The 12,193-nt window shown below is 35.8% G+C and overlaps 1 protein-coding gene across 2 annotated transcripts in view; it reads right to left on the bottom strand.

Moving 5' to 3' along the window:
* LOC126471481 (transmembrane protein 183-like) overlaps positions 1 to 12,193 on the bottom strand; it is a 279,480-nt gene that overhangs the window by 92,915 nt on the left and 174,372 nt on the right. For both annotated transcript variants that reach the window (XM_050099683.1, XM_050099684.1), the window contains exon 6: positions 1,415 to 1,595. In XM_050099683.1, coding sequence (XP_049955640.1) covers positions 1,415 to 1,595 — 181 coding nt within the window. The remainder of the gene's footprint in view (positions 1 to 1,414; positions 1,596 to 12,193) is intronic.

Raw genomic sequence — 12,193 nt, 5'->3', positions numbered from 1 at the left:
AAATGGAATATAACCAAATGAGATCAAAAACAGGGCTAGCCAATTCTCAGAGCAATACTCTTAACAAAAATATGAACTACTATTCACAGCGAATGTGTGAACACTATTTTTATGCTGAAGTGCGAAGTAGTACAAATCAGTAGTGCAACTAGGTCAAAAATAACTATAAAACACTGCAGCATTTCGATATTGTCAAGGTAAGTTTAGTTCTAATTGTAAACTTAGTATCTTCTTTAGGTTCACCAGATTTTCAGTGAAAGGTGTAGCTTTACGGTCACAAAATTAGTTGTGACTGAATGATCGACAAATTTGTTTCTGACAGCTGTTGCAGTTTTATCCATCGAAATGGATTACTACAGCTGTGGTTGAGACAGATACCAAGTGATGTATAACATGTGGTTCCAGGAAAAGTACCCACTGCCATGTACTTTACAGTGATTTACAGAATATGTATGTAGATATAAAACACATTACACAATCAGTGATTATATTGACAACTGTCTGTACTTAACAATTATTTCAGATCATCCCTGTAAAAAATATCATCTGTCTATAACACTCTCACAAGGTGCTTACAATCAGATGTTGGTACTTGCTCTTGTATTCTCATCTTACTCATAATGATCACTGCCAACCAACACTGCTCCACGAAACATGTAAGGAATTCTTTATCTGGTAGGGCATGCTGAAAAGTAATCCAAAATTTTATGTGAAAACTCTAACTTTTAAAGTGAAATAAACATTATTAATATTCTACATCTTTATTCTTCACATCTATGAATTTATTTCTCAACATAGTCACCCTGGTGGTGAACAAATTTCTCCCAACAATAGCCCAGTTTATTGATATCATCACTGTAGAATGTTACACTTTTGTTGACGTAGCCACAGCCTCACCTCTGCTTGTGCTGCTTCATCACTATCAAAGTGAAGTCCTTGAAGGTGTTCTTTAAGTTTTGGAAACAGCTGAAAATCAAAATGGGCCACGTTGGGATTGTATGGAGAATAATCAATGACAGTGAACACAAGGCATCAATTATTGCAGATGTCACAGGGCTCATGTGTGGTCTGTGCATTGTCATGTTGAAGGAGAGGGTGCTCCATGTGTGGACGAACTCTTCTGTGGTCAGGTTACTCAATTACTGCACTCTGTTTCTCACAAACCAATATAGTTATGTTACACTCCACCACATTACACGCTACAATTCATACTTATCCAGCAGCATTGTTGAAACTTGCACCAGTGAGGCGACAGAGTCCATATGTAATACCTCAACAGGTATTGAGAACAGAATAAAAAATTCTGAGGCATTACTTTTCAGCAAGCCATCACACAATAACAGCTTGAAGAATGTTAATGTTGCTTATTATCACTATCTACGCAGCAGTTGTCTGTAGTAATAATATTAATTACCTCAACCCACTGGCTCCTAATCAATCTGTTCAGTAACATGGGTGGATTTAAATCTGTTTCTCTCTTCATCGCCAACGGTTTGTAGATGCGATGCAATGACCGTATCACCCTAGTTCTCAACCCACGTTGTTTCCGTATAACTTTAAATGATGCTTCTGTGATGCGGCCATCAGTGCAGTATCTGTTTGAAAAAGAGAGGTGAATCAGTAATGATAGTCAAAGGCAACATTTATCTTAAATATAATTACTCCAGTAACGGCATCACAAACATGGCTCTTTGCTTGCAAAAAATGAGGTAGAATATTTTTATCTTGTGTATATCGTTGGCAGTACGTTGAATCCAAGTTTTCAACCTCCAAAACCCTCAGGATATTTGGAAACTATGCATACTACTCAAAATGTGACCCTTACCAAAATGAAAGAGCATTAAATTTGGTGTCAAATGACCTATTTAACTGTCAAAATTGATGCAGCAATTTGGCTGCAATCAGTTGTCAAATTTCGTTCATTTTTACCAGCTTAGCTAAAAAGTCAGCAGTAATGCCTGTAACTCCAAAACAGCTAATTCAAATGAAAAATGTCGAGCTATCAAAGTTGTAGAGCATGAAATTTCATATTACAAAGGCATCTAGTTTTTCAGTTTTAGGCACTATTAAGCATTCATACACTTACTCAAAGTTATACACATAGTCAAAGTAATTCCATTTTGTTGTTTTTCTTTTAAACATAGGATGCACAGTTTCCGTGTAATAGGTGAAAACATGGCAAAAGTGCCAAAATTTCTTGGCTTCTTTGCCACAAAAAGTTGTCCTGAGGTTTCTGGAGGTCAAAAACTTGGATTCAACACACTGTCAACTATATACACACACAATAAAAAAAATAAAACCTTCTACCTCATTTTTTGCAAGCAAAAAGTACCCCCTTACTAGACTATATATTCAGTTACCATAATTACTGCATAATAATAATGATAATCATTATTATTATTATCTTCTTCACTTTCTCAGACGTTAGGTCCGGTTAAAAATGGAGTGACGCGGACCTTGATCAAGCGTCACTTCCTTTTAACTGTACGGTATGTGTTATATTGCATTTAGGAACTTTCGGGTAATTGAACATGTATCAATAATTACGGATTTCTGTAGCTGTATATATATGTTTGGATGTAGCTGTATTGCATTGATGTACTGGTGGATATTGTGTGGTATGACTCCTGTAGTTGATAGTATAATTGGTATGATGTCAACTTTATCCTGATGCCACATGTCTTTGACTTCCTCAGCCAGTTGGATGTATTTTTCAATTTTTTCTCCTGTTTTCTTTTGTATATTTGTTGTATTGGGTATGGATATTTCGCTTAGTTGTGTTAATTTCTTCTTTTTATTGGTGAGTATGATGTCAGGTTTGTTATGTGGTGTTGTTTTATCTGTTATAATGGTTCTGTTCCAGTATAATTTGTATTCATCATTCTCCAGTACATTTTGTGGTGTATACTTGTATGTAGGAATGTGTTGTTTTAAAAGTTTATGTTGTAAGGCAAGCTGTTGATGTATTATTTTTTGCGACATTGTCATGTCTTCTGGGGTATTCTGTAATTGCTAGTATTGTGCATCCGCTTGTGATGTGATCTACTGTTTCTATTTGTTGTTTACAAAGTCTGCATTTATCCGTTGTGGTATTGGGATCTTTAATAATATGCTTGCTATAATACCTGGTGTTTATTGTTTGATCCTGTATTGCAATCATGAATCCTTCTGTCTCACTGTATATATTGCCTTTTCTTAGCCATGTGTTGGATGCGTCTTGATCGATGTGTGGCTGTGTTAGATGATACGGGTGCTTGCCACGTAGTGTTTTCTTTTTCCAATTTACTTTCTTCATGTCTGTTGATGTTATGTGATCTAAAGGGTTGTAGAAGTGGTTATGAAATTGCAGTGGTGTAGCCGATGTATTTATATGAGTGATTGCCTTGTGTATTTTGCTCGTTTCTGCTCGTTCTAGAAAAAATTTTCTTAAATTGTCTACCTGTCCATAATGTAGGTTTTTTATGTCGATAAATCCCCTTCCTCCTTCCTTTCTGCTTAATGTGAATCTTTCTGTTGCTGAATGTATGTGATGTATTCTATATTTGTGGCATTGTGATCGTGTAAGTGTATAGAGTGCTTCTAGGTCTGTGTTACTCCATTTCACTACTCCAAATGAGTAGGTCAATATTGGTATGGCATAGGTATTTATAGCTTTTGTCTTGTTTCTTGCTGTCAATTCTGTTTTCAGTATTTTTGTTAGTCTTTTTCTATATTTTTCTTTTAGTTCTTCTTTGATATTTGTATTATCTATTCCTATTTTTTGTCTGTATCCTAGATATTTATAGGCATCCGTTTTTTCCATCGCTTCTATGCAGTCGCTGTGGTTATCCAATATGTAATCTTCTTGTTTAGTATGTTTTCCCTTGACTATGCTATTTTTCTTACATTTGTCTGTTCCAAAAGCCATACTTATATCATTGCTGAATCCTTCTGTTATCTTTAGTAATTGGTTGAGTTGTTGATTTGTTGCTGCCAGTAGTTTTAGATCATCCATGTATAGCAAATGTGTGATTTTGTGTGGGTATGTTCCAGTAATATTGTATCCATAATTTGTATTATTTAGAATGTTGGATAGTGGGTTCAGAGCAAGGCAGAACCAGAAAGGACTTAATGAGTCTCCTTGGTATATTCCACGCTTAATCTGTATTGGCTGTGATGTGATATTATTTGAATTTGTTTGGATATTAAGTGTGGTTTTCCATTTTTGCATTACTATGTTTAGGAACTGTATCAATTTAGGATCTACTTTGTATATTTCCAATATTTGTAGTAACCATGAGTGGGGTACACTATCAAAAGCTTTTTGGTAATCAATGTATGCGTAGTGTAGCGACCTTTGTTTAGTTTTAGCTTGATATGTCACCTCTGCATTATCAGTTGCTCTTTACATCCTCGTGCTCCTTTGCAACAGCCTTTTTGTTCTTCATTTATAATTTTGTTCTGTGTTGTATGTGTCATTAATTTCTGTGTAACGACTGAAGTTAATATTTTGTATATTGTTGGTAGGCATGTTATGGGGCGATATTTAGCTGGGTTCGCTGTGTCTGCTTGATCTTTAGGTTTCAGATATGTTATTCCATGTGTAAGTGTATCAGGGAATGTGTATGGGTCTGCAATGTAACTGTTAAATAATTTAGTTAGATGTGAATGTGTTGAGGTGAACTTCTTTAACCAGAAATTTGCTATTTTGTCATTTCCAGGGGCTTTCCAATTGTGAGTAGAATTAATTGCTTGGGTGACTTCATGTTGCAAAATTATCACTTCAGGCATTTGTGGTATCATCATGTATGTGTCTGTTTCTGCTTGTATCCACCGTGCATGCCTGTTATGTTGTATCGGGTTTGACCATATGTTGCTCCAGAAGTGTTCCATGTCTGTTATGTTTGGTGGATTGTTTATTTTAATGTGTGTGTTATCTATTGTCTGGTAAAATTTCTTTTGGTTTGTGTTGAATGTTTGGTTTTGTTTCCTTCTATTTATTATTATTATTATTATTATTATTATTATTATTATTATTATTATCATCATTATTACTATTATTATTATTTCTCTCCTTTCTTAGACGTTATGTCTGGTTAAAATGGAAAGTGACGCGGACCTTGATCAAGCGTGACTTCCTTTTAACTGTACGGTATATGTTACATTGCATTTAGGAACTTTCGGGTAATTGAACATGTATCAATAATTACAGATTTCTGTAGTTGTATATATAAGTTTGGATGCAGCTGTATTGTGTTGATGTACTGTGGATATTGTGTGGTATGACTCCTGTAGTTGATAGTGTAATTGGTATAATGTCAACTTTATCCTGATGCCACAAGTCCTTGACTTCCTCAGCCAGTTGGATGTACTTTTCAATTTTTTCTCCTGTTTTCTTCTGTATATTTGTTGTATTGGGTATGGATATTTTGATTAGTTGTGTTAATTTCTTCTTTTTATTGGTGAGTATGATGTCAGGTTTGTTATGTGGTGTTGTTTTATCTATTATAATGGTTATGTTCCAGTATAAAGAGTATTCATCATTCTCGAGTACATTTTTGTGGTGCATACTTGAATGTGGGAACATGTTGTTTTATTAGTTTATGTTGTATGGCAAGTTGTTGATGTATTATTTTTGCTACATTGCCATGTCTTCTGGGGTATTCTGTATTTGCTAGTATTGTACATCCACTTGTGATGTGGTCTACTGTTTCTATTTGTTGTTTGCAAAGTCTGCATTTATCTGTTTTGGTATTGGGATCTTTAATAATATGCTTGCTGTAATATCTGGTGTTTATTGTTTGGTCCTGTATTGCAATCATGAATCCTTCCATCTCACTGTATATATTTCCTTTTCTGAGCCATGTGTTGGATGCATCTTGATCGATGTGTGGCTGTGTTAGATGATACGGGTGCTTGCCATGTAGTGTTTTCTTTTTCCAATTTACTTTCTTCGTATCTGTTGATGTTATGTGATCTAAAGAGTTGTAGAAGTTGTTATGAAATTGCAATGGTGTAGCCAATGTATTTATATGAGCAATTGCTTTGTGTATTTTGCTAGTTTCTGCTCGTTCTATAAAGAATTTTCTTAAATTGTCTACCCGTCCATAATGTCGATAAATCCCCTTCCTCCTTCCTTTCTGCTTAATGTGAATCTTTCTGTTTCTGAATGTATGTGATGTATTCTATATTTGTGGCATTGTGATCGTGTAAGTGTATTGAGTGCTTCTAGGTCTGTGTTGCTCCATTTCACTACTCCAAATGAGTAGCTCAATATTGGTGTAGCATAAGTATTTATAGCTTTTGTCTTGTTTCTTGCTGTCAGTTCTGTTTTCAGTATTTTTGTTAGTCTGTCTATATTTTTCTTTTAGTTCTTCTTTAATATTTGTATTATCTATTCCTATTTTTTGTCTGTATCCTAGATATTTATAGGCATCCGTTTTTTCCATCGCTTCTATGCAGTCGCTGTGGTTATCCAATATGTAATCTTCTTGTTTAGTATGTTTTCCCTTGACTATGCTATTTTTCTTACATTTGTCTGTTCCAAAAGCCATACTTATATCATTGCTGAATCCTTCTGTTATCTTTAGTAATTGGTTGAGTTGTTGATTTGTTGCTGCCAGTAGTTTTAGATCATCCATGTATAGCAAATGTGTGATTTTGTGTGGGTATGTTCCAGTAATATTGTATCCATAATTTGTATTATTTAGAATGTTGGATAGTGGGTTCAGAGCAAGGCAGAATCAGAAAGGACTTAATGAGTCTCCTTGGTATATTCCACGCTTAATCTGTATTGGCTGTGATGTGATATTATTTGAATTTGTTTGGATATTAAGTGTGGTTTTCCATTTTTGCATTACTATGTTTAGGAACTGTATCAATTTAGGATCTACTTTGTATATTTCCAATATTTGTAGTAACCATGAGTGGGGTACACTATCAAAAGCTTTTTGGTAATCAATGTATGCGTAGTGTAGCGACCTTTGTTTAGTTTTAGCTTGATATGTCACCTCTGCATCTATTATCAGTTGCTCTTTACATCCTCGTGCTCCTTTGCAACAGCCTTTTTGTTCTTCATTTATAATTTTGTTCTGTGTTGTATGTGTCATTAATTTCTGTGTAACGACTGAAGTTAATATTTTGTATATTGTTGGTAGGCATGTTATGGGGCGATATTTTGCTGGGTTTGCTGTGTGTGCTTGATCTTTAGATTTCAGATGAGTTAGTCCTTGTGTAAGTGTATCAGGGACTGTGTATGGGTCTGCAATGTAACTGTTAAATAATTTAGTTAGATGTGAATGTGTTGAGGTGAACTTCTTTAGCCAGAAATTTGCTGTTTTATCTTTTCCAGGGGCTTTCCAACTGTGTGTAGAATTAATCGCTCGGGTGACTTCATGTTGTAAAATTATCACTTCAGGCATTTGTGGTATCATCTTGTATGTGTGTGTTTCTGCTTGTATCCACTGTGCATGTCTGTTATGTTGTACCGGGTTTGACCATATGTTGCTCCAGAAGTGTTCCATGTCTGTTATGTTTGGTGGATTGTCTATTTTAATGTGTTTGTTATCTATTGTCTGGTAAAATTTCTTTTGGTTTGTGTTGAATGTTTGGTTTTGTTTTGTTTCCTTCTATTTTCACTTTTTTTTGTATCTTCCAAGTCGTTTGGCCAATGCTTGTAATTTCTGCTTCTTTTCATCTAATTGCTCCATCACTTCTTGTTGTAAGATTTTACCTAACCTTTTTGGTTTTTTTGTCTGATATTTCAATTCTTATAAATTGTGTTAGTTGTCCGATGTCTTTTCTCAGTTTTTCTATTCTGATCTGTAGCCTGTGTTGCCGTGCTGGTTTTGTGGGTTTCTTCTGTGTGTTGGTCGGTTCTGATCTCTGCCTAGTGTGTATATTTAGTGTAGTGATTGCTCCTATATAATCAAGTAGTTGTAACTCTTCCATAGTTGTATTTTCATTTATTTTGTTCTATATTATTGTGTTGATAGTTGTTATTGTTGTTTCGACTTGTGGGTTATTTGGTGGTCTATGCAAGAATGGTCTAATGTCTATATTTGTGTCTTTGTATTCTATATATGTCAGCTGAAATTTTTCTTCTATATCTAACATGTGTGTCACTTCCGTGTTCTATTTGTGCTTGTTCTGGTGGCTGTCTTAAGATTTTGTTTTCCTCTGATTGTTTAATTGATGCGTGTTGTTCTTTGTTTGTTTGCTCTGGGATGTTTGAGTCCATTACTGTATTTTCTTCTTCTTCTTCTGATTGCACATTATTTTGTTCCAGTATTTGTTGTACTTATTGTTTGATGTTTTCTAATTCTGACTGGGGTAGCCTGTTATTTTTTATTATTACACGGATCTGATCAGCTAGTCATCGTTCTATTAAAAATTTTAATTCTGGGTATCTGGTAATAAATGTTGTGTATACTTGTGATCTGTATCCTGTTGTGTTGGTTCCTAAGTTTGTTGCTTGGTAATAACAGGACATGAGGTGTCGGTTAACTTCATCTTATCATCTCATCCTCTGTCTGTTTTCCTTCTAGAGTGGTTGCAGGAAGCATATCCTGCAAAACACCTCTATTTGGATTTCAATAATTTTCCGCATGGCTAGCAGTGTCGTTACCATTGAGGACTGGCATAGGGTTCAAGCGTCATCCCCGACCATGACAGTGCTTGTCTGAGGCTTCATTATTTATGTCCTGAACCAACTAATCACACTAAAAGGAGGATTGGCCCTATTAGTGGTTTGTTCTTTTCATCGCCTTTTACAACTGGCAGAACATACCGGAGGCCTATTCTTTTCCTGGGCCTCCATGGGGTTTATTATTATTATTATTATTATTATTATTATTTCTGTGACAACAATCCACACGAAATTTCCTGGAAGACTGAAACCGTGCGACGGAATAGGTCTTGAACCTGGAAGCTTGTCACTTGTGGCAATGCTCGTATCACCTGAGTTATCATGGCACGACTTATAATCTGCCTACGCAGCATCAATTCTAACAGTACCCACACCTTCTACTCGCCTTGCTGAACAAGCACTCATTTTTTTCAGGAGTATTAATCCAACAAAGAAAGTAGCAAGCTCCTTTGAAGTTTTGAAACTGGAAGACAGGAAGTTGCATAACTGAAGCTGTGTGGACAGGTTGTGGGCCATGCCTGGGCAGCGTAGCCAGTAAGAGCATTACGGCCACTAAGTGCATGAAAGGTTCTGGGTTCAAGTTCTGCTCTGGGACTCAGTTTCAATCCATCAGGAACTTTCAAACCCGTTCTCATTCCAATGCACAGTGAAAGAGAGTCATTCTGGATTGCTGGTGTGATAGTAGCCATAACAAAATTAGTACTACACACATATAAAATCAATTACATTAGTAACACAGAAACAAGACACAAATTATGGAAATAAGTTAAAATCTTGTAACAGGGGTGCAGTTTTTTTACAAACAGTAAAACATATTGCAACTAATTTCATTGGTTCAAATCACTATTGAAGTCTAAACAATCCTGCTTGCGGCAATACAAAGAGCAAAGAAATACCACAAATTTTACAGGAAATTTAAACTCCTGGATAATTCCTTAATTAGTATATCCTCTTTTTGAAGAAAACATCCCAGCATTTGCCTTAAACAAGTAGAAAAATAATGGAAAACCTAAATCTGAACAGTCAGAAAGAGATCTGAGTCCCACTACTCACAAATGTGACGACAGTGATTAAAACACTTGCTCAGTTTGAATACTATGATGGACTGTCCTAAGTAGCAGCAATAATTCCACTAGATACATCTACATTTCTATGTGTGTGTGTGTGGGGGGGGGGGGGGGGGGATGCAGGGGGAGATGGGGGAATGTGGTATGGAATCCTCGGTTGTTACCTTTGACCTTATTATTGAACATCCTAACTCATTCATTTCAGTTGATAATCAAATACCGACAAGATGTAAGCAATGTAGTGGTTTGGAACTTGCATTCTGCATCAGGGCACAAACACATGCAATTTTGCAATGTTTATGTGACCTATAGAAGAATACAAGTTCGAAATAAGAACTACAATGTTTAGCATCCCGTTTATGTATCTACCTATTATTCAACTCCTCCTAAAAAAAAGCACATTCACATATTGTACTTTCTAACATCACTGTTTGCATTTCAAGTATTACAACTATCATAATTACGTTTACAGTATACATTAATTTCAATTATTAGCCTCTCAAATATGATTTAATACACAAATCTGATGGTGCTATGCCCCATCTGTACTGCGAACGATATATCTAACAGACTTGACAAATCACTTGTGGGAACATGGTGTAGTGAACACAGATAACTATGTTGATTTAAGAAAGTAATGTGGATGAATCAGTATTTTCCACAGTCACTGGACAACTAACACCTTCATTTCCAACTTTCATTGAACTTCTTAGAACTGCCACTTGAAGCAGCATCTACACACAATATTCCCAAAATTCTACTTTCCAACACATAGCTAAAGGAAAATTTTGCACTGTCATGGTTCTTTAAAAAACATTAGCTGCAATGAAAAATGTATCTGAGATGTGTGGACGACAGTATCACACATTGTTCACAGTGTGGAACTGAGGTCAGTATTTGCCAACACCCTGCATTTCAGAATACAGGCTCTGTATTTCCTATTTAATTATGAAGGTATGCTTAAAGTAGTACAAGCGTAAAACGGCATTGTTTTGTATGCTTTTAAATACCCACAAATATCCGCAGTATAAATTATTTCTATTTAGGTGGGCTCTTCCTATTACTGTGTTGCAACATACTTCAGAAATGTTGAAAGGAAAGCCATTGTCACATCAACCAAGGTAGTTTGTCTCTGGCAAGCATCCTCTTCGAGTGCATCAGAGAACACAGTAATTTTGCACATTGTCCCTTCATTCAAATATGATGTTACTGAATATTTACATGTGTACTTGCAATTTTATTCAGGAGGAAATTCAAATAATTAGTGTCTGTTGCAGCAATTGGCTGGACAAAATCCAAATAAATAACGAACTTTAACAGAAGGTGCATATTTAGACCAACATTCAAATCATAATTAAAGTACAATGTCAATTGTACCAATCAAACCGCTGACTCTATTCAAATAGCTTGGAGGAAGCATTTGAAACAGTATTAGTTGGAACGAACAACTGGCTTACCAAGGCAAGTGCTTGGCTGAAATCTGCTGGGAAAGATCTGAGAAACTTATTCACAACTACCTAGACAACTTGGTTTTAATAATGTAAAAATATCTGGGAACAATATTAATACCAAGCATTCTATACCACATGCTAATTCACTTATCGTGTGTTATATAAATGTAAATTTTGCAAAGTTATCAATCTCACTCAGTGACTTTAAAAAATCTACAAAAAATAGGAATGCATTTCATTTCTAATCCACAAAATAGTTTCATTAGACCACTGTTAAATGAAATAAACTGCATTCATCCATACATTCAAATTCTGTGTTTCATAAGTCCTGTCATGAAGAGGAGTTTTCAGGGCCGGGAAAAGATGTACAGTTGCACATTAAAAGGCAGAAGCAGGCTCTGTGGGCTACCTCTGTAAACTACAGTAACAACAAATAGTGCTAATCTACTCACATGTCCGCCCCCGGTAGCTGAGTGGTTAGTGCGATGGAATATCAATCCAAAGGGCCCGGGTTCGATTCCCGGCTGGGTCGGAGAGTTTCTCCGCTCAGGGACTGGGTGTGGCGTTGTCCTAATCATCATCATTTCATCCCCATCAACATGCAAGTCGCTGAAGTAGCTTCAAATCAAAAGACTAGCACCAGGCGAACGGTCTACCCAACAGGAGGTCCTCATCAAACGACATTATTATATTATCTACTCACATTATAAATTATGACAATTACTTCCATACTGAAAAGCAACAAGATGAAAGAGAAATGTTGCTCTCCCTCTTACACTACCCATCTGCTGTTTTTATTTACTGCCTCACGCTACATGTTTATGTAAGTTTATAGGGAACACTACTGATTGTGTATATACTGGAAGATTTAAAACCTGTTTAATATGAACATTAGTGTTCACCATAACTTGCATCCCAAGCCCAAATATTCTACTAAATTATAAAAGGTGGTATTCATAATGTACTTCTGCAGTTTGTTTTTGAAGAGCTGTGGATTCCCATTTTCCTGCCTGATGTCTGCCAGCAGGTCAGAAAAGTTTTGTACCAAA

This window comes from Schistocerca serialis, chromosome 3 (assembly GCF_023864345.2).
Source record: "Schistocerca serialis cubense isolate TAMUIC-IGC-003099 chromosome 3, iqSchSeri2.2, whole genome shotgun sequence".
Lineage (NCBI taxonomy): Eukaryota > Metazoa > Arthropoda > Insecta > Orthoptera > Acrididae > Schistocerca > Schistocerca serialis.
This window is presented reverse-complemented; position numbering and strand designations above follow the sequence as displayed.